At 44.1% G+C, this 23,986-nt stretch overlaps 1 protein-coding gene across 1 annotated transcript; it reads right to left on the bottom strand.

Moving 5' to 3' along the window:
* Positions 1–593: 593 nt before the first annotated feature.
* Positions 594–23,953, bottom strand: ATP6AP2 (ATPase H+ transporting accessory protein 2). The gene is made up of 9 exons (XM_029930385.1): positions 23,726–23,953; positions 16,598–16,728; positions 14,984–15,115; positions 8,906–9,001; positions 8,141–8,278; positions 7,281–7,334; positions 5,698–5,847; positions 4,780–4,899; positions 594–1,635 (listed from the first exon to the last, which is right to left on the bottom strand). Exons 1-9 carry the CDS (start codon positions 23,763–23,765, stop codon positions 1,441–1,443), a joined length of 1,056 nt encoding a protein of 351 aa, XP_029786245.1. The 5' UTR covers positions 23,766–23,953; the 3' UTR covers positions 594–1,440.
* Positions 23,954–23,986: the final 33 nt, after the last annotated feature.

Here is a 23,986-nt window from a genome sequence, read left to right as displayed (position 1 = left end):
CTTAGCACTGTAATTGTTAAAGGTATCTTGCATCAAGTGGTAGAAAACACACTAACTAGACTCCATCTTTTCAAGCCGGTCAACTTCAAAGCTACTTAAGAAATGATTTGAGGATCCTTCCAAAGAAGAGGCGCAGAAATGGTTTTCACTAAACCCAGGTAGGGTTCCCAGGGGCAGGGCAGCACAACGCTCCGCATCAACTAATTTTGCTACATAATCATGAAATCTGAAATTCTATTAAGTCTTTTAAGAAATAAAATTATAACCTTTAAAACTTTACCTTAGATACTCCTTCCTATTTTGACCAATTACTTACTGATCTTTTAAATACTATAGGGAAATTTAATTCCTACCTAAAGTCTCGTGTAAATTCACCACATATTCTGTATAAATTCAATAACAAGGGTGGTAATTAAGATATCTTCCTTGTCTTTGATACTGAATCTCAGAAGGCGGTGAGAACAAACAAAATGTAAAAACAAAACAAAACATGAAACCATTTCTATGACAAAACTGCCAATTCTGATTAAATAAAACCCTGTTCAGTTAGGTTTTTACAATACAAAATAGATTTAGTATTGAAATGACACAAATTTGGAATCATTATTAACTTTATTTGTCACTCTTGACAGACATTGGTCCACTTCTGCATGAAAAGTAGGGAGCATCTACTTCCACTTACTATTCTAGAGAATGACATACCACAAACCATTAGCAGTAACTTACATGGGGGGAAAGTTACTAGAAGATTTTATATTCAAGCCCCAAGATGTCCCCCAAATGTTGGTTTTTGTGGGTATAATTACAGGTATCTATAACTCCACAAATAGTTTCTTTTTAGGTCAGTGTAGATGGTCCACACCACGATCTGCATCACCAAACTTTCAGGAGAGGTTAGACAGCTATCCTCTGTCAATCATGCAGTGCCCAAGCTAAGTAACCGTGGAATAAGCACTCTCATCGTTTAGGGCTATTTGAAGTTAAAAAGATTCCATCTTGTTGCAGAGATATTTACATCAAATTAAGACATTTACAAATGGTTCATAGGATATAACAGCCCAAATACTATTTTCACCTACCCTGTGTAAGGAAGTTATTAAACATTCAGAAGTTTCTCTAATTCAGTGCTTTTTCTCAACATAAATAACACAAGCTATACTAAATTTTTATATTTATTTCAGTGCACATTTCCAAATACTAAATGGAATGAAATTATACTAAATGGTTATATCATATTTGAGTATATTCTAGAATCTAATCACACAAATCAGTTCACATCAATATTATAATTCACTTTAAAAGAACATCACAGGCACACAGAACAAAAATCTTTTTCTTTTTTATAAATTTAAAGTATGCCATCTACTTTCAACTACCCTAAAAGATTTAATAAAACAGCCAATTTCCAAACCTCTCGTCTAAGTTTGGCATAAGGAAAGTTCAATCCATTCGAATCTTCTGGTTTGTCATCCTATAAATGATGCTGTCATATCCAGGATCCATGTTCCAGATATTATAAGAGGTAACAATCACAGCCAAGGCCAAGGCGATCATTATCCAAAGTACCATGTTGAAAACCACTGGATACTCAAGGTTATACTTATATGCAAGGTTATAGGGGCTTGGTGGATTCTTCTACAATGAAGAAGAGAAAAATATCAAAATGGAAGAATTTTAAGATAGGCAATTATCCCAGTTTGGTAGCTAGGATTCATTTTTCTCACAATCATTTATTCCTAGGTGGAATCTAGACATGCTTATACTAGGAGGAACCAAGAAGGGGAGGCTTCCCAGAAAAGGTAAGCGCATGGTCAGTGGAAGCATAAGCCAGTTCAACTGCTTGAGAAAATGGGGCAACGTCCATCACATTGCAAGTGTGAATATTCTATGATCCGGCAAGTCCGCACCCTAGGCAACATTTCTGTATGCACCAAGAGACACGCACAAGGACATCCATTAACATGGAAAATGTGCCACACCCACACAATGGAACCCACAGCAGGGAGGACTGAACTACAGCCTCTTAGAAACAAGAATGAGGAGCAAACAATATGTATCGTGAGATTCCATTTATATAAAATTTAAATACAGGCAAAACCAAACAATGCTGTTTAAGGATAAAACCATTAAGTGGTCAGACCATAAAGAAAACAAGGGCATGATTAACATATCAGGGCAGCAATTACCTCCTCCTGTAGAGGAGGGTAAAGACATTAGACAGGAGGTTCACAGGAACAAATATTCCCTTCTGTTTTATATAGCGTTAAGAACTTTTTTTCTTTAGTACCACACACACTATATATTTATGTGTGCGCCACCTAATTTTTTTTTTTTTAATTTTAAAGATGAAATCAAATAGTTCATGCAACCACATCTTCATCCCACGGGGGGCTTGGTAGGGGTGGACTCTACTCCAGGCCTGTGCAAAGGCCCTGTTTGGGAAACTGAGTTCATACTGACAGGAGAATGGATGGCGGCCAACAGCAGGCGTGGCTACAGGGAAGGTGCGGAGACTCCGGCCCGGAGCCTATGGGCCGTGAGGAGGCACCGACAAGCTTCAAGCAGGAAGTGAGGGACAGGGCCAGGCTTGTCTTAAAAGGAGAGAGAAGAGACCGGCCCCACAGCCGTGCACCTGGCGTGCTCTAAGCACGCAAATGCTTCCTTAAACTCTTTCCTCTCCCCTTCAAACTAAAGACAGACAGTGATTTCCGTGGGGGAGAGCGGGTGGGCGCTCACACACGGGACCGGAGAGAGGAGGCAAACGTTAAAGGGGTTCGCCCTTGAAGGCCTCTTTCCTTTTTGGGGGTAAGTGGGTTCTCCCTGCGCACAACGCCCGCCTCTCTGTATATTCACAGGGCAGCACAGTCATTGCCACAATCTACCTGTAGCCCATTCTTAGCACCGTAAAAAGCAGCCCAAGCTGAAGGCCTTGTTTCCTGTGAAGTTGGCTAGACCGTCAGCACAGCGGTGAGGGACAGACACTGGACACAGGAGGGTGAGGACACGGACCGCGGGTCTGGGCAGAATGGAATTTAGTCCCAGGAATGTTTCATGCCAACCTCCCATCTCAAAGTGGTTTCATCCGTTAGAATTAACAAATAGGAAACTTTAGAAATTCAGAATACATATGTAAAATGTTAATTCACGACCTTGTAGGTAAAGAAAACCCAACATCCACCACCTGATTCTTGCCCCTCACCACATGTGCAATAATTTCAGAAACTACTTCTTAGACTATAAATTCAACTAACACCTCGGAGACAAAGCCAATTCACCTCTACGAAACTGGTTTGCCAAACTCCCCAAACGAAGGTACCTTCTTCAAACTGGCACCTTCTCTTTGGAACTGCTGCATGTAAAACTAGCAGGCCTGACGTGGACAATGTTGGAAGAATCTAGTAGCACTACTCCAGTGCTACTGGAGGTTTTACGTGGACTCCTGCTGGGCACCTCGGGTCTTCCCCAGTCTGGGACCAGTATTTGTATTAACTTCTTGGCCTGGGGCTTCCTAGAACTTGCAGGTAACAGAAATTTGAGCCACAAACCAACAGGAAGGTGGTCCTGTGGTTAAGAATTCCGTAAGAGGGCTCAGACCTCTGGAGAGTGATCTCCTCTGAGCCTACCAGTGTAAGATAAACCTCCTGCCTTCCAAGAAAATAAAAATTCTCTAAGAGACATTTCCATCCCCAACACATACTCCAACTACGTAGGGCCCAAGCTGCCATTCTGTCTCCTCCGCTGGCGGGCAGACGACGGTTTTCTAGTCTGCCCTCACAGAGTCTCCTGGTTTTATATGGAGGGTGAGGTTCAAACCCCACCCTTTCAGGGAGCCAAGGGCCTGGTGTCCGGTCTCCTGGTAACCCAGTTGGAAATGTTCCTAGGGTAGCCCACTTACTGGTTTTCAAGTACCTCTTCTTTATTTGCTCCTTAAGAACTTCCCTGTCTTGAGAGCTAAGCTATGCATTCAAAAAGCTGTTTATGTTTTAGCAGTATTTCTAGGTGCTCTGCAGCGGAAAAATTGTTGGGATTGTCTAGTTTGCCATGCTGTCTTAAATCAGGTCCTCCAACTCCAATTACAGAATGAAACCACCTCAAACCAGCCACGGCTAGCTTATCTTGAACAGGCATTACCTTTGACCATCCTAAGTGCCACACTGCACTCAATAAAACCGAGCACAGCGGGGGCTGCAAATAGGTCCAAAAGGAGTGTCTAAATGACTGGGCAGCTAATTGCTCCACGCTGTGAAGCCAACCATGAATGTTGGGAGTATCGGCGATGCTGCTCTTACATATGTACACGTGTACCGTGTAAAACACACGTTCTGCTATGGCGGACACCCTTGCCCAGGCCCCTCTAAATACTTAAAGCAAGATTCAGGCCAAACACTTGTGGCAAATTATCAGGTGTAGAGAGAGTAGAACGTAGCAGGAGAGGGACTGTGCCGCGGAGACAGCAAACCTCCTGGAAGAGCAGATTCCAGCTGCCGAGCGCACCACTCCGGCACGTTACCGTCCGATGGCTCCCTGGGATGGCAACGTTTGAATTCCCTTATTTGCTTTGACAGATTTATCCCGAACTCAGATTCTTGCTTTATCTGATTACATCCCCCAAACCCTGGCAAAATACACATGCCTATGTGAATAGGCAACCTGTGTTTTCATTTAAATTGATTTTCAGATTTACTGACTGTTCCTCCATGTGTCCCCCAGGTGAACAAGGATTTTGTGGGGTTTTTTTTAACTTTATAGTTTTAAAGCAGGATCTAAAAATGTACTCACCTCTTCTTTTGCCTCAAGAATAGTCCTTGTCTTCCTCATAAGAGACGTGTCAAATGATCTGATGGTCACTAACTCCACCACGGCATTCCCACCGTAAAGGCTGTACATGTCATCTGCGAACTGAATCGTTAGTGACATTACTACGAATCACATACTTATTCAAGTCATTTTAAAGCTCTGTGCACTTACAAGAACAGTTGCTTATTGGCTAATGAGACACTATGTCTTAAAGGTTTAATTCTGTTAAAATATTTAGAAAAGTGTTCATCTTCCACATATATTCAAATGTTCAAAACAAAATTAAGGAGAGACAAGTTGTTGGCATATAAATTGGGGGAAGGGAAGTAGGAAAGGGAAATGAAAATCTTCCTAAGTGGTCTCTGGTTCATCTCAAACACCTAATGAAGTTTAACTCACTGAAGAGTTGTAGGTGAGCAACTTTAAGGGCAGAGAAAAACTAGCGTTTATTATACATCTGCTTGGTGGCCGGGACTGGGCTCAGTGTTCTCCTTCGGTGATTTCATAGGGCTAATAGGGGAAGAGTTTCAGTTAGGGAAGAAGAAAGTTCTGGTAATGGACAGTGGTAACAGTTGCACAACAATGTAAATGTATTTAATGCTACAAAAATGTACACTTAAAAATGGTCAAAATGGCAAATTTTATGTGTATTTTACGACGGTAAAAAGTACTGTGCTGGAGTTAGTGATCATCTCCTCTGCTGTCTCTGCCAGCAGTAGAGACCTCCCAGCACACACCTCTGACCCCCGCACCCTTGGTCACTAAAATGAGAGATCCTCCAAGAAGGGGAAACTTCAATTAACGGTACTTCACAAAATGGGGTTTTCCGTTAAGAAGCTCAAAGTGCTCAAAGAGCTCAAAGCTCATACTCTAACTGCTCGTACCACATCAATAATTTACCTTTTGCAGAGCATCGACAAGGATCTTGGAAGCATCTCTGAACTGTTCAGAGTCTTCCCCATAATGTTTCCCAATTTCATCCAGACCTGCCAGCTCCAGCGAATATAAATCAGGAGAATGATCCTTGGCTAGATGCTTATGTCGAGACAACTTAGGGGAACAAAGAAAGGGAAGGGGATAAGGTAATGTCAGACACAGCCACTTGAAGTTTTATACCTGACTAGACTAGGTCGAACGGGAACTATACCAGTGTGCCACAATATGCAAATTGTCTAAAATGGTGGCAGACAGAATTAGTTGAAATGGGAGTTTCTGATAAACCCAACACAAATCTCCTTTTTAAGAGCAATTTTAAGACTCCTTGAATATTTAATAAAAGCTCTTTTAAAAACGCCTTAGTTATGAAAACCTCAGATAGAGGGGTGTCTTGGCTAGCTCAGCCAGTAAAGCATGCGGTACTTGATCTCAGGACTGGGAGTTTGATCCCCACCCTTGGTCTATGTAGAGTTTACTTAAAACAAAAAAAACCCTTAGATATGAGCTGGCGTATGAAAGAACAGATAGTTACACTAGTTCAATCCTAAGAGCGCGTGAGCCATCAGTGCTCAGAGAGCAGATACCTACCAAATGCCCTCCTAGAGCACCTGGCGGCCCCCAGCAATACACCTCTAGATTGCCCCCAAAGTAACCTGCAGAAACCTTTCGGCAACAAATTCAGAAGATGGTATACAGGCAAGTTTTCTTATTTCAGTCACAGGAGGATTTTTAAGAAATTATTCAAACAATGGCACCTGGGTGGCTCAGTCTATTAAGCATCCAACTTCTGATTCCGGCTCAGGTCATGATTTTGCACTTCCAGGAGTTTGAGCCCTGCCTGGGCCTTTGCACTAGCAGTGCAGAGCCTGCTTGGGATTCTCTTTCTTTGGGCTTCCCTTGCTTGTTCACGCTCAAAATAAATAAATTTCAAAAGTATTTTTTTAAAAATTTCACTCACACACACACACACACACACACAATACTGCAGGCATATTTATTTCCTTCTTGACGACAGCATTATTAGTCCAAACTGTTATTTTCAATTTTATTTTAGATAGAGAGTGTGTGTGCGTGAGCGAGAGTGGGGGGAGAGAGTTCTAAGCAGGCTCCATGCTCAGCACAGAGCCCAATCCCTTGATCATGAGATCATGACCTGAGCCAAAATCAACAGTCAGATGCTCAACTGACGGAGCCACCCAGGCGCCCCTGTTATTTCTATTTTAGACCCACAGATGAAGGTATAGGAATTAGGTCTTAATGTCTCTCAAGAAATCAACAGCCAAGTCAGGCCTACAGTGAAGATGGCCTTACTCCCAGGCCTGTGTCCTTAGAAGATACACTTCCTATCTGTCCTAAAAGCAGAAATGCAAAATAATTCACTGTAACAAGAGAGGAGTTCACAATTCCCCACACCACTAATTTCTCAATTTTCGTATCATAAAATTGAGGGCATACTTAAACTTCAGTTGGTTTCACTATCATTCAGGAATTCTCAGGAAATGTTTTTTGGAACTAAAATAAATGAAATACTAGCGTAGCCTCCTTACCAAACTTGAAATATCATGTAGCACTTGCAATTCAGAAAGAAAGAGCAGATCAACCTGCAGAGAACCAAAGCAAATAAGCATTATTTTAAATATGCACCTGAGACCCGTGTTTTGCCATTTATCAAGGAACAAGATATTACAAACGTTAAGCACAGTAAGTGACTTTATGCAACAAATGCCCTCCATTTGGTAGGTTCACTTCAATTGAAAATGCACATAAAATTAGAACTTTCTAACAAAAAAGGTGATGGTCATTCCAGCACAGGGACTGCCACTCAATAGCTGTGTTTTTGATAAAGGTATGATAAGCACCCACACAGCCCAGCGGCTTTCCCTCAGGGCATCACAATTCTCCGACACACGGAGGTCCCGCTGGCAGCACTGTCTGCTCACATTCCTCGAGTACGTTCCGCAGCAGAGCAGAAGCGACGGTGGCCTGTCGGCCACAGGAGGTAAAGCAGGGAGGCCACCACAGAGGTGGCGTGCCGTGTGGTGAGGCTGACCGGAGTCAAAAATAAGAGTGCCTCCCTCCACCGGACTGTTGTCCCCAGGCCCACACAGCACCAGCCGTCAGGTGCTTTGTGTGACGGCTGGCCCAGCAGCCTTAACTGGTCACAGCCCTTGCACCAGAATGTAATACTCATTTACTCAATTCACAAAAAAGAGCTTCAGACAGACTAGACTAGATGTCAGGAGATTCACTTAAAAATTACACTAAAGGAAAAAAGAAGAATCTACTCTAGCAGTCAATTTGTAAAACTTGTCATTTCCTAAAATTGCAAGTTTGCTCTCCAGTCAGGGAGCATAAGAAATGGGAAATTAGTAATGATATTTATTCATTCAATGACAGCACTACTTACTTCATTGTTCCTACTCAGAGAATTGAGGGGAATTGAATTGAGAACAGAGTTTTCTTGAAACAGGCGATTGCGGAGCTGTCGTAATGTCACCGAGAGATCTTCAAAAACCGAGTTCGCCTTCCCCACCATATACACTCTCTGAGAGAAGAATCCAAAGTTTTGTTACAGTCTGCAGATTAATTCCAATGTACAGAGTGTATATAAAATACACTATAGAGTGTCTATATGTACACACACAGAGCGTATACAATTTGTCATAAACATAGGGTTTTAAAATTATTTAGACAGCATGTGCATGGGAGGGGCAGAGGAGAGGGAGAGAACCTCAAGCAGGCTCCCTCCTGTCACCTCGGAACCCAACGTGGGGCTCAATCCCATGAACCATGAGATCATGACTTGAGCCAAAATCAAGAGTCAGACGCTAAGCTGACTGAACCACCCAGGCGTCCCCATAAAAGCAGTTTCAAATTTTCATTAAATAAGGAAGCTTATTTTTAAAAAAATTTTTATGTTTATTTTTGAGAGAGAAAGAGAGAAACAGAGACAGAACACGAGTAGAGGAGGCACAGAGAGAGATGGAGACACAGAATCTGAAGCAGGCCCCAGGTTGTAAGCTGTCAGCACAGAGCCTGACGCAGGGCCTGAACTCACAAACTGTGAGATCATGACCTGAGCCAAAGTCAGATGCTTAACTGACTGAGCCACCCAGGGGCCCCAAGGAAGCTTAGTTTTTAAAGCATGTTCAGTAAAAACTGTATCACTCACCTCCTCGCTGGGAGCCAACTGTACAATTACAGGAGTTTCTTCAGAAAACAAGGAGTGAATGGAATTTGCAACGCTGTCAAAACTAAAAGGAACTGCCTGAAATTTAAGAGTAAGACCTCAATTATCATCAGAACCCAAGGGGTAAGAAAAATCATCCAGCAACAAAAGAGCCTTAAAACAAAAAAACAACCCCCCCCATTTCCTATGTAAATTCAAGAGATGCACCTCATTTTGAAACATAAACAGCACTTGAAGGGCACACATAAAACAGCCCCCCCCAGAGGGCCAGGAGCGTGTACCTGCCAGTAAGCCTAAATGGGAAATAACTTGCCAACATGAAGGACACAACACTCGTGCACAAACCGTCATTTTCTGGTCGTAGGTCATGTATTTTAAGTAGGAAGTAATTTGGCTTCAATATGGATTAAGTGTGTCACAATGAATGTATATTCTACAAAAAGGTATTAACTTGTATGTAAGAGAAGGTCAGGAGAATTTAATTGAAAGAGAACTAGACCTCATTTCCCATTTCAAAATTTTTTAAATGCTGGATTTAGGGTTTATCTCCAGATAGAATGAAGACTCAGGCAAGGCATAAAGTATGTCATGAGAATTTTGAAGCCTTTATCTTAGGACCACATCAAATTGAAATAACCAATTGTAGTAAAATCTCCTTTTTTCTTGAATATTTTTTCTTAAAAGTATAACATACATATAACAGTGCACAAATCTTGGGGTAAACAGCTCAAGGAATATTTACCAATGGATATGCTCATAAAGCCCAAGCAGATCCAGAGAGAACATTGTCAGCGCCCTAGAAGGCTCCCCATCTACTCTGTCCACCCCCGAGGGTAACCAAAGTTCTGACTTCCATCCGCATAAATTGGTTTTTAACCCCACCTTATCTTTAAAAATAAGTTACGCTATCATTTTTCCTCCAAAACTATGCTATTCTCAATATTACTGTCGAACAAGCACTAACTAGTGTTTTTGTTTTAATGGAGATTTCTTACATTAATTTTTTTTCCAGTAATTCCCCTGGCTAACATGGTACAGGCCGAAAGAAATAGGATTAATAAATCTTAGATGAAATCTCAGCATCAAAATTAAATTGATCAATTTCATGACAGCGTGAAATAAAACCAATTTTTTCTTACTCAAGCTGTGTATTAGTTCTTCACAAAATTCTCTTAAAAGAAGTTGTGGAGAAACTGAAGAAGGGGGAAGAGTCAGACTTGGAGACTGTCACGGTGCCCAAGGCAGCCCCGGGTCTCTCCACACGTGGTCACACAGTTCAGCTCAGGCTTTGGAGGGAACTCTGGCCTCACTCCACCTCGTGAAATGGCACTCATGTCAGAAAGTTGAAGATTAAATGTAACCTATCCTTACCAACAAACTGGAAAAGCTAGAGTCAGGTAAGAGCCAAACTGTGAAGGCAAAAATCACACAGCCCGCTAAGCTCAGAGAGGAAAAGGCTCGGCTGCTTAAAATCTCCTGACCGGTTTTCTTCCACCGTATTGGAAGGCTGTGTGTTTGTCCCAGAGAAAATGACATTTCTGTATCTTTAGACCTTGACATTCTAATGAAAACAGCTGGCTAATCAAGTAGAAGCTTCATTAAGGGGAACTCCAAGACATTCTGCTCTTGTGTGTTCTGTCCTGTGAGCCTTGGGTTTCATTCACCACCTACTGCCAGGAAAAGTATCAGGAGCGGTCAGTCAGGCTCCAAGTCATAACGTGAGCTCTTTTCACAGCTCCGACTCATGTGAAATGAGGCTAGTCTGGTGAAAATGTTTACTTTTGGATTGTATGTGATTTAAATTCTTAATACCATTTTGGATATTTATTTTAATAATTTTTTTTAAGTTTACTTAGGGGTGCCTGGGTGGCTCAGTCACTTAAATGTCCGACTTCAGCTTAGGTCATGACTTCACCGCTCGTGAGTTCGAACCCCATGTCAAGCTCTGTGCTGACAGCTCCTAGCCTGAAGCCTGCCTCTGATTCTGTGTCCCCCTCCCTCGCTGCCCCTCCCCTGCTCACGTTTTCTCTCAAAAATCAATGTTAAAAAATTATTTTAACATTTATTTTGAGAGACAGAGAAAGAGAAAGAGAGAGAGAGAGGAGGAGGGAGACAGAGGTGTCCATGGTGGGGGGGAGGGTAAAGGGAGAGGGTGAGAAAGAATTCCAAGCAGGCTCCATGCTGTCAGCACAGAGCCCGATGGTGCTCGATTCCCACGACCACTAGATCATGACCTGAGCAGAAATCAAGAGTCGGATGCTCAACCAACTGAGACACCCAGGCACCCCTATATATTTATTTAAAGGGATCTTCCACAATGATTTTCACAGAAATTACATACTTAATAATCTTACTAAGATTAAAAGTTTTATTAAAAATTTTTTTTGAGGTCTTTATTTTATTTTGAGAGACAGAGACAGAGAGTGAGCAGGGGAGGGGCAGAGAGAGAGAGGGAGACACAGAATCCAAAGCAGGCTCCAGGCTCTGAGCTGTCAGCACAGAGCCCGACATGGGGCTTGAACCCATGGACTATGAGATCATGACCTGAGCCGAAGTCACAGGCTTAACCAACTGAGCCACCCAGGCTCCCCTAAGATTAAAAATTTTAAATCTGTTTTTTTTTTAATGTTTACTTTTGAGAGAAAGAGACAGAGCACGAGTGGGGAGGGGCCATAGAGTGAGGGAGACACAGAATCTGAAGCAGGCTCTAAGCTCTGAGCTCTCAGCACAGAGCCAGAATCAGGGCCCAAACTCACAAACCACAAGATAATGACCTGAGCTGAAGTCAGAGACTTGACTGTGCCACCCAGGAGCCGCCTGCCCTTTTCTTTTTTTAATAGGCTCCATTCCTAGTGTGGAGCCCAATGTGGGGCTCAAACTCACAGCCCTGAGATCAAGACCTGAGCAGAGATCAAGAGTTGGATGCTTAATTGACTGACCCACCCAGGTGGCCCTAAATCTGCCTTTTGATTTTTATCGTTCCCTTTCTTCCATTTATTCTGAGATTATTTTGGTTTCTTTAACTCACTGATTTCCAATCTTTTAAACTGTCTAACATGTGCATTTAAAGCTATACATTTTCCTTTCCTTATCACTTTAGCTGCACTCCACCATTTAAAAATATATGGTACATTCAATAATAGTTCCAAATAATTTCAAAACTTCCACTGTGATTTTTCTCTTCAACTCGTGAATTATTTTGGAGTACATCTATCCCAACTTTTCCTGTTGATTTAAAATTTTTTTTTTCAAGAAATAAAATTATATACATGGTTTAGGGGCATCAGGGTGGCTCAGTCAGGTAAGCATACGACTTTGGCTCAGGTCATGATCTCACGGTTTGTGGGTTCAAACCCCGCATTGGGCTCTGCGCGCTGATAGCTTAGAGACTGGAACCTGCTACGGATTCTGTGTCTCCCTCTTTCTCTGCCCCTCTCCCACCTGTGTGCACTTGCTTGCTCTCTCTCTCAGAAATAAATATTAAAAAAAAAAAAAAGTGGGGCTCCTGGGTGGCTCAGTTGGTTAAGCATCCAACTTTGGCCTAGGTCATGATCTCATGGTTCCCATGAGTTTGAGCCCCATGTTGGGCTCTGTGCTGACAGCTCAGAGCCTGACACCTGCTTTGGATTCTGTGTCTCCCTCTCTCTCTCTGCCCCTCCTCTGCTCATGCTCACTCTCTCTCTCGGTCTCAAAAACAAACATTAAAAAAAATAAGAATAAAAAAACCATATACATGGTTTAAAGATACAAATAGTTCTACTAGATTTTCTGTGAAAAATAAGTTTGTCCCCCAATTCCCATTCCAAAGATCCCCACTTTCGTATCCTTTGTTTCCTTTTACCACCATGTCTAAGTCATGTCTATATCACTACAGCTTGATTTTTCAATTTTAGGCATCATCTCTTTATTGCACATTGTAGAAAGTGAGGCTTTAGGGCGCCTGGGTGGCTCAGTCAGTTAAGCGTCTGACTTCAGCTCAGGTCATGATCTCACAGTTCGTGGGTTTGAGCCCTGCATCAGGCTCTGTGCTGACAGCTAGCTCAGAGCCTGGAGCCTGCTTCAGATTCTGTGTCTCCCTCTCAAAAATAAACATTAAAACAAAAAAGAAAGAAAATGAGGATTTACCTTTCCCAGGTCGCCAACCACACAGCCCCTCCCCCGCCCCATACATGCACTCCATTTCTGTATCTTCACCCTCCCAAGAGTCATAATGTTCACTGGATCCGTATCATTTCATTATTATGATGTCGTGCACAACATGCTCAGCCCAGCCTTATACAGACAATTACTGCTGTTCGGTTTTGCTCTTCTAGTCCCTAATGGCAATAGGAAATCTGCTCTTTCTACTCTCATTCCTTTGTAATGACAGTGTCTTTTCTCTGACAGCTCGTAAGATTTTCAGTGCACTTTAAAGCTGAGGAGTCATCTATTTTGTTTTTCCCATTTCCGAATACATTTTCATTTATTTATTATTTCTTACTGAAGTATAGTCGACACGCCATATTCGTTAGCAGGTGTACAGTGATTTGACATTTATACACATTAGGAAATGATTATCATGGTAAGTCTAGTTACTGTCACTGGTTATTACAATATTACTGCCTGTATTCCTTCTGCTTTACTTTATATCCCTATGACTTATTTATTTCCTAACTGTAAGTTTGTACCTCTTCATCCCCTTTACCTATTTCCTTCATTCTCCCCACCCTTCCAAATACATTTATTTATTTTGAGAGAGAGAGAGCGAGCAAGCAAGCGCATGAGTGGGGGAGGGGCAGAGAGCGAATCGCCAGCAGGCTATACACTGTCAGCACAGAGCCTGATGCAGGGCTTGAACTCATAGACCATGAGATCCTGACCTGAGCCGAAACCAAGTCGACACTTAACTGACTGAGCCCCCCAGACACATCGTTGAGGTATCGTTTTGTGGTTTTCAGATTTAAGTGCACTGTGGTCAGAGAAAGTGGTTTGATACTAATTATTATTTGTTGAGATTTGCCTTGTGGTCTAGTACGTGTCCTTGGAAATAATACTAGACCACAGAAAGTCTGAAAATTTTCTCCCAGATCATCATACAAACCAGCCTGACAATACCATGAAATTAGAAACTGAAAAATCAAAAAAATTATTTGAAAAGGACCCACACGTTAAACATTTCTAAATAACCCATGGGTTAAAGAAGTCACACTATAAATTATGAAATATGTAGAAGTGAATATCAATTAATGCACCACCTATTAGAAGCATCATCTAACTGCCTCATAATTTCTATCCCTTCCTCTAACTCCTTCACAAGTTTAACATATGTATTTTCAAATCTCTGAGATTGCTCGGTTATCTGTAGTTCTAAGTGAATGAATGTGGTTTGTTGCACCTGCTGACACTCTCATGGCATTTTTTTCTTGCAAGTGGTTTGTAAATTCAACTCATCTTCAGTTGGTTTTTGTTTTTTGTTTTTTTTTTCCCTAACCAAAGCAGCCCTGGGCTGTGGAGGGTCCACATGCGGTGGGTCATGGGAATTTGGAGCACAGCGCTCCGCACGGCACAAGCCTGTGGTTCTGATTTCCTTTGGGAGACTGTCTGGGTCCCAGCGCTGAGTGGTAGGCCAGCCCCTCTGGGGCAGCCCTGGGGCAGCCGGGGCTTTACCAGCCCCCCTTCTGAGGACAAGACAGCACCCACAGCCCCCGGCCTTCTGCGGGGGACATGACTCCAGCTTCAGCTCTCGTTCCCCACTGCGGCTTTTGAGTTTCCCACTCCTATCTGGCAGCTACGTGTGTTCCTTCCTTGTCTGAAAGTTCAGGGACGCATGTAAAAGTGTTTTGGTGACTCCACGACCGCTCAGCCAGCCGTCCTGCCTGAAGAGCCAGGGAAGGAAAGAGTGAACCAGCAAAATAGCCTCCGGTCTCCTTCTTACACACAAATCAGGTGAGTTTCAGAAGGGAGAGTGACAAGATAATGCCCAAGAAAATGTACAAGAGAAGTGTGCTTAGAACACAATTCATAACGACAGCTGACAAGATTAAAAATGCATGCCTTTAATTTTTTATCATAAATACTCACATTCTCCAGAGGGTATGAAATGACACTGCCCGGGGGTAGAGCGAGTTTGTCTACTCCCTTCACCAACACCATAACGGTAGCTCGAGGACGGTGGAACAGGTTACCAACCGCGAGTCCTGGCCAAGAAAGGTCCTAAACATTGGAGAGCATGAAACGGTGCTTAATTATGAAGTCCAGAAACCATTTCTCCAACAACATCTACGGAGCGGAGCCAGGGGTTCTGGGCTGACGCGTCACATAAAGGATGACAATTCACAGGGGGAGCAAAGCTTCTGTCTAATCAAGCATACGGAGTTCAACCTCCTTTATGCTCTTACACTTCTATGGATCCGAGGTGAAAAGTCATCTCAGACCTTTTGTGGAAGAAAGCAGAATGAAATGCAGGTACTTTTCAAATTCCAGATTACAAACCATTGTCTTCTTCAGATAAACATGGACGCTTTCCTCCTCATCATCCTTTGCCCTTATCTACACTGTGGCTAAGGGTTACTTTGACAGCCACTGTAGTCAAATTTAAGGTAAAGAATTAGGTACAAATTTCCTCCTTAAATGTAACCAACCAGTCTCGGTCACACAAAGAGCTCAGGGGCTCCACCCACAGGCCCAGGGGAGAGTAGCTCCCGAGCCTGCTTCTGGTTTCAAGGGCACTCAGCACCTAGGAGGAAAGTTCCGTTGACTGACTGATGATAATCTAGACACCACATCAAAAGCGCCAAATTTATGAAGTGAGAAGAATGATGACAGCAAGACAGAGCAAACTGCATCTCCTATCTTCTAGCCCTTAACTGCAGATCTCTCACACTGACAGGATCCAGGCCCTCTCCACCACATCCTGTAAGCAGCCAGTTACTGGACAGGTTCTGGCTTCACTGTGGGAAACCAGGGTCCTAGGCTACCCGGCAGCTACTCACTGCACTATCTTCCCAAACTCAGGCAAGATGCATATGCATTTTATCATTCATAATAAACAGCAATAGGCTGAACGTTTGGGTCCCTCCCCTCCCCCGCCCCCAAATTCAGGTTGAAAGCTACTCCCCAATGTGATAGTATTAGGGGCAGGCCTTAGGGAGGTGATGAGGTCACAAAGACGGAGGCTCACGGTGGGGTAAGTGCCTTACAGCCCTCTCCCCACCCTCTGAGGCCAGCAGTCTGCAAACTGGAAGAGGGCCCTCACTAAGAATCCGACCAGGCTGGCGCCCTGAGCTTGGACTTCCAGCCCTCAAAACTGTGAGAAATAAATGCTCGTTGTTTACCTAAGCCATCCAGTCCATGGCATTTTGTAATGGCCCGAACTAAAATAAAAAGCTATGGAGTACGGGGAGGGGGGGGGGAGTAAAATCATACATCCTCTGAATAGGACAGATGTAGTCCCTCGCGTACAAAGAGCATCACCGCTCTGAAGAATCACACAGTCAGTGATTTATGAAGACTTGGCTTCATAAGCAAGATTGTAGCAGCTCTCTAAATCTCCCCGACTACAAATGAGCTTTTTTACTTTTGTAATCTGTACCAAATATACCTATGTCTGCTTGCTGCTTTCTTGGGCTATGAGCAGAAATCAAGAAAAATACTTTCAGAAGTAGCTCCCAAAATCTTATTTTTTAATACACGTACTTCTTTAACAGAGAAGCCCATGGACAATGCAGCCACGTCTGGGATTCGCTCTCCTGGTATAGGCCAATTTCCATCTCGGAAAACAACAGACCCTGGTGATCTTAATATACTAAACTCGTCCCCCAAAACACCTGGAAGAAAACAGATTAATAAAATGAGTGATCAACATCATAAATCTTTTGTACCCATGTTGAAAATTATTAAACATAAAACATGTTCCCCCATTTTCAACTTAGCATACTAATTATTGGACAAAATGCTGAATCAAAAACATCAACAAATTATTTTTCAATGTACTACTCTAAGAACCTAAGTCCATACATTCTGCTCTAACAGAGGCATAGTTAGAAACAGGATTCTCCTAATGATCTAGATGCCTTCCTACAGGTGGCCCTTAAACAGGGGGCATGTGGCACTTCAGCAAGAATTAAAAATCAATGGCATTTCTGGGGCACCTGGGTGGCTCAGTCAAGCGTCCAGCTTCAGCTCAGGTCCTGATCTCACAGTCCGTGGGTTCGAGCCCCGCATCGGGCTCTGTCCTGACAGCTAGCTCAGAGCCTGGAGCCTGCTTCAGATTCTGTATCTCTCTCTCTCTGACCATCCCCTGCTCACGCTTGCTCTCTCTCTCTGTCTCTTTCTCTCTCAAAAATAAAACATTAAAAAAAAATTTTTTTTAAATCAATGGCATTTCCCCAGAATTTAAAAATGCAAACAAAACCCTAGCAAAGACCAAAAAGGAAGAAACTTGAAATCTCTAAATCATGTCAGCCTTCAGCCCTGTCTTCAAAATGCAAACTCATAAAATTCCTAGTATTTCACCCTGAAACCTTAGCAAGTTCACCTATCTTAGGACAGAGGTCTTTCTTTACATTCCATAGGCAAATGAAGATGGTCAGACACAGGGCAGAGGCATGTTACCAGTCAGAATATAAACACGTCAGACTTTAGAAACAAAGTAGTATAAGAAATGGTACTTCCGGTGGATGTATCAAGAGACTGAGAAAAGATATTCTGTAATAATATAGCCCACTCGTCTAGCTGTGGGTACGGAGCCTGGGATTAACAGGCAGAGGAGGAGAATAAAGGGGCTGTTTGAGAAGCCCTGCGGGGCTAAGGATGAGGTGTTCCGCTTCCTTGGCCATTTTATGTTAACCCAATCACGTCTAGCTTACACGAGAACAACTAATGGAAACTTTCAGATTCCTATGAAAAGATTAGCTGCAAGTCTAAAACAAATTTTGGCCATGCTTACCTCGTATGAGAAAATTAGACTTTAATAAAGCATCGCTGTTATTCTCTTGACCTAAGGAAAGTACCACTTAAGGGGTATGGGAATAAAGTTGAAAGCAACAATAAATGTTTTGGTGTTGCAGTATTGACAGTAAATAAAAGACCTCAGGATGGTGCTGATACAACACGAAGAGTTATGAGTTTCAATTCAGTGCGGCTGCCACAGCAGGAATTTCCAAAATGTTCTAGCTGAAGGCAGGCAAAAAAAATTTAGCCGATTGGGGTGGCTGTCTGTAACTGATGGGCATCTTGGTTCACTCGAGTAGTGGTTATTGCAAACGCTAAGGAAAACGGGGCAGCAAGAGACCTATACTTTCCAAGTACCGTAGACATATTTGGATCTGGAGATAGCACTGTTTTGCAGTATGGCCCTAATCACTCAACCACAGCAAAGAAAGCTATATTGAATGACTCTGCCCCCCAACATTGTTTTTTGTTTTTTTTTTTTAGTGTTTATTTTTCAGAGAGAGCGAGAACTGGGGCGGGAGGTGGGGAGAGAGGGCAGAAAGAGAGGGAGGGAGACAGAGGATCCGAAGCAGGCTCTGTGCTGACAGCAGAGAGCCCGATGCAGTGCTCGAAGTCACAAACCTTGAGTGCACAACCTGCAGTCGGACACTTAAATGAGTGAGCCACTCAGGGGCCCCTGCCCCCAACACTGTAGGTAGATCCCCCACTTCTGTGCCTGCACGACAATCCTTCAGGAGCCTCGAGACTTAGAAAGCCTTACAGCTGTGGCCTCCTAGACGGAGAAACTGCTGCTTAACACAGGTATGTCGTGGATACATGATAGAAGTCACCCATTCTCTACCAGAATATAACCGAGGGAGGACACCACCTCAACGCACAAACCCTACCTTTGCCAGCCATCATCTCCACTGTGCCAACATGTCAGTGCCCTGAAAAGGCCTTCCTTGTACTGAACTGGAATGAGCTTCGCAGCTTCTGCAACTTAATCCCCCATGACTCCATCTTAGCAGATAACTCGTCTCCAGCTTCAAGAGAAAGCCCAGGAATCCCTCCCACTGCCCGCTTCCTCTCCCTACCACAAATTTATCTGCACCAGCTCCCCGCCTTATCTCCTCTCCCTGCAGATGTTGGCAGGGACGTCCCCCCAAGAGTCTGACATTATCCTGGCACTCAGCCTTCTTGGGGACCTTCAGCTGCTCACCTATTAGTCATTCAGTGTTTATTACGCCACTATTCTGGGAAGACAACCGATCAGGAGTCAGGCAGCGCTGGGGCTATAGGCATAAGAAGCTGGCCCTGTAGAATATAAGCTCCATGAGGGCAGGGATTTCAGTTTGTCTTGTTCACACAATATCCCCAAGAGCTGAGAACAGTGCCTGACACACTAGAGCTTAACAGTTGCTGAGTTAGTGAATGAAGCCACACTTTGCACTAGCAACTTCCCCCTTTCAACTGGCTTTCATTTCAGCCTTAAAATACACTTAAGAGTGTTCCCATTCTAAGTTACAACCACAAAAAAAAAAAAAAAACAAAACCCTCCTTTGGGCCTACCAGCCTCTGCTTCCCTTCAGAGGAAGAATCCTAGAAGAGCAGTCAGCCACCGTTTGCTTCTCTAGTTCATCTCACACTGCTACCGAACTCACAGCTCCGGACTCCCCCACGCCACTGAAACCACTCACCAAGCCCAAAACACAATTCTCAGCCCTTGATTCATTTAACTTCTCAAAGCACCTGATACTGGGTGCCTTGACCCTCCTTCCTTCCTGCCTTGACCCTCATGAAGCCTGGGCTTTTGTTTCCCACTCCCCGCAGAGTTCTGGGACTCTGTTTCTTTCTCTTCCACCCTTTAAAACAGTGAGTGATGCCCAAGCTTTTTAGGTTTCAGCCCTTTCAGTACAAACCTGAAAGTAGCCCCAATATACACATAAAGCACACACGTGTAGGACAGACTATACATTCATAATATATTACAAAGCACACAAAAATAGAAATTTTTTTAAATGTGTGTGAGAGACAGAGGGCAGGAGAAGGGGAGGGGCAGAGAGAGAGAGAGAGAGAGAGAGAGAGAGAGAGAGAGAGAGAACGAGCATGCGTGCATCCCAATCAGGCTCCACACTGTCAGCATAGAGTCCAACACAAAGTTCGATCTCACAAACTGAGATCATGACTTAAGCAGAAAACAAGAGTCGGGACACTTCATCGACTGAACCACCCAGGTGCCCCAAAAGACAATGTTTTTTTTTTTTAAGAGGATGAGGTAACTGTGTAGTATTCTTTCCAATTCAATCATGAGAAAACATCAGGCAAACTCAAATTGAGGGACATTCTATGAAGTATCTGACCATTACTATTAAAACAAAAAACAACGGGGTGCCTGGGTGGCTCAGTCAGTTAAGTGTCTGACTCTCCATTTTAATAGCTCAGGTCATGATCACAAGGTTTCCTGAGTTCGAGCTGACAGCACAGAGCTTGCTTGGGATTCTCTCTCCCTCTCTCCCTCTCTCCCCAGCTCACACTGTCTCTGTCGCTCTCAAAATAAATATACTAAAAAAAAAACAAAACAGGAAATTAAAAAAAAAAAGACAAATGGATGTTCTAGTACCCTCTCCTGGCATCCCAATAGATCACCTAGCATCCCCCACTTTTGAGATCTGAGGTCTCCATTCTTGACCCTCACCACTTTCCTATTGTATACCCGTCCCTGGCTGAGCCCATCTACTCCTCAGGCTGCAAACACAAACACAGATGGCTCCCAGATTCTTCCCTTGAGCCCGAGACCCAAAGACCCAACAGTCAGCTGAGCAGTTCCTTCTAAGTCCCACGGGCCCCTCAACAGGTTCCGAACTGAACTGGCCATCTTTCCACAGGCTCCTTCGATATTCTCTATCTCAAAGGATGACACAGCCTTCCATGCAGCTGCTCAAACTGGTCATCAGCCAATCAACTGCCAAATTCTGAGGATTTTTTTCTTCTTATCTCACAAATCCCTTCCCCTCCTGGTCCATTTGCACATTCCAGATCCTTACCAGCCTAGAACCAGCTGCCTTATTACCTGTCACACCATTTTCTGAGCCAGCCTTTCTAGAACCTTTTCAAAATACAGGTGCACTCATTCACCCAACAGTTTAATCACTTGCACTCGCTGCCCAGAGCTTTGGAGACAGAACCCAAAACATAACACCCAACTTAACTCTTCTACATTCCAGCCCCACCAAACTACCGGCTCTTTTGCTCTCCCATCTCTGTGTTTACACATGCCGTTTTGTCTAAACTGCCTTTTGCCCTCACATCAACCTTTCACATAGTTGCTCCTCCTTCCCCAGGGAAATTTCCCTCAGCTGCCCCATTCTGGAAGAGAGGGTAAGTATCCTTCCCTTTAGGAACTCCCACCATACTATTCTATGATCAATGAACGGTGGATTAAATCAATAAGAGAAAAAATAAATAGCGCCTGGGTGGTCAGTCAGTTAAGCATCCAACTCTTGGTTTTGGCTTAGGTCATGATCGCACAGTTCGTGAGTTCGAGCCCTGTGTTGGGCTCCACTCTCACGTGCTTGGGATCTTCGCTCTGCCACTCGAGCTCTCTCCTTTCCTCAAAATAAGTAAATAAACTTTAAAAAATTAATAAATAGGTCCTACTTGACCACATCACATCTCTTTTCTACAGGACAGTTCTTCAAATTCCATGTGTTTGCCCTTGGCCTTTCCTCTCCAGGCTAAACACCTGAATTTTTTCAAACACTCCTCATGATTTGGTATTGATAACCCCAGCTCCCTTCTTCTAGTCTCTCTCTGGTTTAGTTAACATCATTTTAAAGGACTTTTGTTTTTTCTCAAATAGAGAAGTCCAATGTCTTAAAGATGTTTTCCACTAGATCACATTTAGTCACTGTGGAAAACAGTAATTTAACCTCACATGACAAGACCAAGCAATGCAGAAGCTGACAAGATCTGATTCTTAGTCTGTATGAATTAGACTATTCTAGTTAGGAAAGCATGTTCAAACCATGTACAGAAGCAATTACTTTGCCTCAGACCAAAAACAAAAACCTCTAAACTTCACTGAATCAAAATAGTATCAGTCACAACATTAAAAGATGGAATTTTGGGGCGCCTAGGTGGCTCAGTCAGTTAAGCATCGGACTTCGGCTCAGGTCATGATCCCACCCACTGGAGAGTTCGAGCCCCACATCAGGCTCTGTGCTGACAGCTCAGAGCCTGGAGCCTGCTTCAGATTCCGTCTCTCTTTCTCTCTGCCCCTCTCCCACTCATGCACTCTTTCAAATCAGAAAAATAAATAAACGTTAAAAACAAAGATGCAATTTCAATGAATACTTAGTTAAATCACGACATCAAAGGGAAGATTCTGAAATTTTAAAAACTGAAGTAAAAACATCCCTCAGAGTAATTTACTAGGGGCACCTGGGTGGCTCAGTCAGTTAAGTGTCTGACTTGATTTCAGCTGAGGTCATGATCTCATGGTTTATGAGATCGAGCCCCGTGCTGGGCTCTGCACAGAGCCTGCTTGGGGTTCTCTCTCTCCACTCCTGTCCTGCTAATGCACGCACATGCACACACATTGTTTCTTTCTCAAAATAAATAAACAACTCTTAATAGAAAAAAACCAAAAACGTTAACATACTTAGATAGACCAGGATGAATTTTCCAGAGCCAGGAGCAGAAACAAAACGAACAAGACAACCCTAAAACTTTGTGGGTATGAAAATAAGTATAACTGTCATCAACACACCACCCTGAGCACACCTTCAGGGATGGCCAAGACCTGCAGATTTCAAGAACATGAGTGGTCTATACCCTCATGCAGAAACCACCATTCCAAAAGTGGGCCGGTCATCCCAGCACCTCACAAAGATTTTTAACCCACAGGCTTTAAACAGACACACTAGGAAACAGAACCCCATTTCTCTAAGTTGTTCTCAAGTTGGCCTCTTGTTGGCCACTGAGCCCCCAGTCCACATTACCCCGACGCAGCAGCAGCAGCGTCTCCATTACCTGCGCCACAACACACATAATGGAAAAGACCCACACTTTCGAGCCAGCTGTTCTGGGTTCAGTTCCAGCTTTGCTGCCTACTACTTGCGTGGTGCTGGGTAATTTATTTAGGCTTGATCACCCTGTAAAGTGAGGATGATGCCCTCTTCTAAGAACGCTGTGAAATGAATTTCATGATGCATAGAAATAGGCCAAACATTAACTGGCTTGCTGAATACAAGAGAACCTAGGTTCTACCCTGAAAGCTACCATTTACTTGACATGTGACCCTGAGAACGTGACTCACATCTTAGTTTCCAAATCCTTAAAATGGAGAACCCTGACAAACTACTGAGAGGTACTCGGAATTTGCCTTTAGAAAGAACGCTACAGAAACAATGACGCCACCTCCAACTTTTGTATCCTGAAACACGTTAAGGGAGCAGAGGCGATTTCACCAATTACTGATGACAACCGCTAGAAAGGAAGACGGCAGAAAAATGCCAAGAAACGCAGCATCTGATGGCAGCTAAGAAGTCCGCCTTCCCTTCTCGCAAAGGGCTGCGGTTCCACAGCTAACTGGGAAATACACGCCGCGCCTCTGGAGCCGGAAGACACCCGCGGCAGGGCCGGCGACGCGCCTTCCTGGAAGAGGCGGCGGGTTAAACCAGGTGCCCCCACACCGCCCGGCCGGCTCTGCCCCCGCGGCCTCCGGGCTGCGCCGCCGCGGGTCGGCCGAGGAGAAGGCTGTGAGGGAGGCGGCCGGAGCGAGGCCGCCGCCGGTTGCCCGCACTGCGGCACCGGCGCCGCTGCCGCCCACCTGAGGCCACCCCCGACCCCCGAGGCTGACGGCCACCCCGACCGCGCCCTGGCCCTCACCCGCCGCCAACAAGGACAGGAGCATCACGAGCACAGCCATGGTTCCGCGGCGACCGCAGCAGTGCAGGGCGGCACGGACCGGGCCGGCTGAACGCGAGCGACCACCTCAGCGACAGGGGGTAACGCGCTCCTGCTCGTCCCGACTCCCCGAGACCGCCCTGTCGTCGCCTCTGCCGGGACGACTGTCGCATTCCCCACCAATCGCCAGCTACGTTGCGGCCTGTCGAAGAGACGCAGTCTAGTGGAACGTCAGCCTCTTGG

This window comes from Suricata suricatta, chromosome X, assembly GCF_006229205.1.
Source record: "Suricata suricatta isolate VVHF042 chromosome X, meerkat_22Aug2017_6uvM2_HiC, whole genome shotgun sequence".
NCBI lineage: Eukaryota > Metazoa > Chordata > Mammalia > Carnivora > Herpestidae > Suricata > Suricata suricatta.
The sequence above is the reverse complement of the archived record's forward strand: the minus strand, read 5'-3'. Positions and strand labels throughout refer to the sequence as shown.

Excerpts from the sequence above, each read along its gene's own strand:
- ATP6AP2 (XM_029930385.1), bottom strand. The coding sequence starts at position 23,765 with ATGGCTGTGCTCGTGATGCTCCTGTCCTTGTTGGCGGCGG. Across the intron at positions 4,900-5,697 it reads TTGTCGATGCTCTGCAAAAG|TTCGCAGATGACATGTACAG; the intron begins GTAAATTATTGA and ends CTAACGATTCAG. Across the intron at positions 1,636-4,779 it reads TTCTTGAGGCAAAAGAAGAG|AAGAATCCACCAAGCCCCTA; the intron begins GTGAGTACATTT and ends TCTTCATTGTAG.